Consider the following 3,385-nt stretch of genomic DNA (forward strand, 5'->3'; position numbering starts at 1 on the left):
TCTAGCTCCGCCTAGCTCCACTCACATACATCTGGGAAACCGCCATAGGAATTGCCTTTACTGAAGGCTGGGCCTTATCAAAACTCCTTGCATATGATTGGAGAAGCCACTTGTCTGTCATCTTTATCGACGTGCTATTTCAACGCTCAACTGGAAGCGGTTCCACGCAAATTAAATCGCGATATATCTGAAGAAATTGTTTTTATAAACTTTTTTTTAATATATATATAAAGTATTTTAAATGCCATGATAATCACATTTTATTAATTTTAATGCAAATTAAGGCCTTAATTTAAAAAATAATAATTTAATAACTTTTAAATGATCTTTAATAACCAGCGGAAAATTCCTGTTATAGAAGCACTTTTGTTATTTTTCTTTTGTTTTTGCCATTGAAATATCTTAAATATTTTTGAATGTTGCCGCTCAGTGGCACAGTGGGTAGCACTGCTGCCTTGCAGCAAGAAGGTTCTTGGTTCTTGGTTCTTGGCCCAGGGTCTTTCTGCATGGAGTTTGCATGTTCTCCCTGAGCATGTGTGGGTTCTCTCCTGGTACTCTGGCTTCCTCCCACAGTCCAAAAACACGACTGTTCCAGGGTGTACCCTGCCTCTTGCCCATCGACCAGCACCCCTCGTGACCCCAATTGGGACAAGCGTGTAAGAGAATGGATGGATGGATGGATGTTACAAAGGCAATAAGGTCTTGTCCTGGATTCAAATAACCCTATTGGCTTAAAATTTTGATTTTCAAAGTATTTCACTGAGGGCCCTATAAAGGGTTAAAAGAAAACAAAAGCTGTGGATAGTTATAAAATACTCTACAGCAGTGTGAAAGAAAAACAATAACAAATGCAGACATGGTCATTGTCTGCTGTTTGTCACACTTTAAAATGACAGAATATTTCTGTAAAGTAAAATGAAATCCATGGTGACGGATTTAACCCCTTCATCACCTCCACTTACACCTATCTAAATGTATTAAATGATATGCAAATGACTTAAGAATGACGTTTGCTATTATAAAATGTTCTTCAACATCCAACAGTTTCAAAAGCCACAGGAGCAGTATCCTCCGTTCCGCTTTGGTACGGTCCCAAATGGCAGCACGGAGCGAAACATAAGGAGTAACTACCCCGAGATGCACTCCCACATGGTCAAATACAATCAAAAAGGAGTGGAAGACGCTCTTAACAGCCTTAAAACAGGGTAGGTCTCTGCAAACAGTCATACGCACACATTGTGGCAGTGGAATCGGAGCCAATCAGCTAAATTATTTGTGTGATCTCTTTTACAATGTTAGGAAACTGGATGCCTTTATCTATGATGCTGCTGTGCTGAATTACATGGCTGGCAAAGACGAAGGATGTAAACTGGTAACCATTGGCAGTGGGAAAGTGTTTGCAACGACTGGTTATGGCATTGCTCTGCAGAAGGATTCCCGCTGGAAACGGCCCATCGACCTGGCCCTGCTGCAGTTCCTGGCTGATGGTATCTGCTGTGCATTCATAAACCTGAACTAACAAAGTCATGATGCGTCACAATAATACAATAAAATCTAATAATATCATAGAAAATCAATAGCTAGCATGTTCCAGGGTAAATATTTATATATAACAAAAAACTCCACAAAGAAGGAGTTGATCTGAATGCAGGACTGGCCACAGATGCAAGTCAATAAAATTAATCTGGAGTTGATTTGTTCACTTTAACAATAACAGAAGCAGAGTGACCTTGAGGTGAAAATATCACAGACTGCAGGAGAAATACAAAAAGATGCCTAATAGATAAATGTCAAACCGTATGGAGGACCAATCCTGCCATGATTAAAAATACATACAGAAATAAATAAAGGACTTAATCATATAAAATTGCTTGAAAAAGTAGCTAATAATATGAATTTGTGTATAAAAATAAGATATTTTTTCAACATTTGATCAACAATTGACCAAATCCGCGCAGTCATGCTCAGTAGCCGTTTCGGGTAGCTAGACCTTGGCCAATAGTTGTGAAGCTTTGCTAGTAGGAAGTCCAGTCCGAGCGACTGGACTTCCTACTAGCTATAATCGTTTTAACATTACCGGCTGCAGTCAGGCGACCAGGTGGAAATAGACAAGGTGGAAAAAGGGGCGAAGAAAACAAAAAATGGAAGACAAAAATCCTTTGGGTAAAAAAATCTGTTAGAAAAATTCGAGCCAGAAATGACTCATTGTTTCAGAAATAGAAGGAAGTTAAAATAAAATGAAAATAAATATTTATGGTGGAGTAAAAACCTCCTTTAAAAGCAAAAATAAAAATACTTTTTTTTTATTTTGGTGTGAATAAATATGAAACAATAAAAAAAGTTGCGTTGGAAATATGGAACAAAAAACCTCAAAATAAAGACTTCAAAAAATGTATAACAGAAAATAAGCGGGTTAAAAATCAGACAGCATAAATTCCAGAAGAAAAGTAAAAACAAAAGTGGAAGTTAAAATATATATTTTTAGATAAATAATCTTTTATTTTGTCACATTTAATGGCACATAAATTCATATTATTAGCTACTTTTTCAAGTAATTTTATATTAAGTCCTTCAGTTATTTCTGTATGTATTTTTAATTATGGCAGGATTGGGCCTCCATATGGTCACAGAGATGATTGTATACAACTCAAACCTCTTATTTCCCCCACAGGTGACACACAGAAGCTTCAAACTGTGTGGCTCACAGGCATCTGTCGTAACGAAAAGAAGGAGGTCATGAGCAGTAAGCTCGATATTGACAACATGGCCGGGGTCTTTTACATGCTGCTGGTTGCTATGGGCCTCAGTCTGCTGGTGTTTGCTTGGGAACATCTGCTCTACTGGAAACTTCGGCATTCGGTTCGCAAATCCGAGCGACTGGACTTCCTCCTAGCTATCAGCAGAGTAAGTAAAGTTAACTCTGACATGGAAGATATTGTTAAAACATGGAGAAGCACCACCTGGGATTTTCTGGTAGATTTTATTTTACTGTTTTCTAAGTTTCATGATGGAGGTAATAGCTTTGAATTATGGGTGAGACAATATGAAAATCTGTACCAACATCAATATGAAACGGTGAAATGGGGTATTTTTTTGGAAATTAAAGTCGTAAGGGAGTGACACACTGAAAAAACGACCTAGAAATAAGTAAAAATTTCTCAAATTAAGTGTATTTACCCTTAATTTGAGTAGGTAAATGAGAATGTTTGCCAATGAAATTAGTAATTTTACTATTAAAATAGGATAATTAGATAATATGCACTTGAAATAAGACAATGCAATTGTGTTTTCTTATTTTAAATGTAAATTGTCTGGCTTAAAGGAATAGTACACCCAAAACATGATTAGCCTTCATTTTCTACTCACCCCCATGCTGAACAACACT

At 37.0% G+C, this 3,385-nt stretch overlaps 1 protein-coding gene across 1 annotated transcript in view; it reads left to right on the top strand.

The window, feature by feature from the left end:
* The window catches only part of LOC107087687 (glutamate receptor ionotropic, NMDA 2C-like), a 54,405-nt gene that overhangs the window by 45,905 nt on the left and 5,115 nt on the right, over positions 1-3,385 (top strand). Inside the window, exons 9-11 of the mRNA XM_015379400.1 lie at positions 1,045-1,205; positions 1,300-1,487; positions 2,672-2,904. Coding sequence (XP_015234886.1) covers positions 1,045-1,205; positions 1,300-1,487; positions 2,672-2,904 — 582 coding nt within the window. The remainder of the gene's footprint in view (positions 1-1,044; positions 1,206-1,299; positions 1,488-2,671; positions 2,905-3,385) is intronic.

Source organism: Cyprinodon variegatus, unplaced genomic scaffold (assembly GCF_000732505.1).
Source record: "Cyprinodon variegatus isolate N-32 unplaced genomic scaffold, C_variegatus-1.0 Scaffold191, whole genome shotgun sequence".
NCBI classification, from domain to species: domain Eukaryota; kingdom Metazoa; phylum Chordata; class Actinopteri; order Cyprinodontiformes; family Cyprinodontidae; genus Cyprinodon; species Cyprinodon variegatus.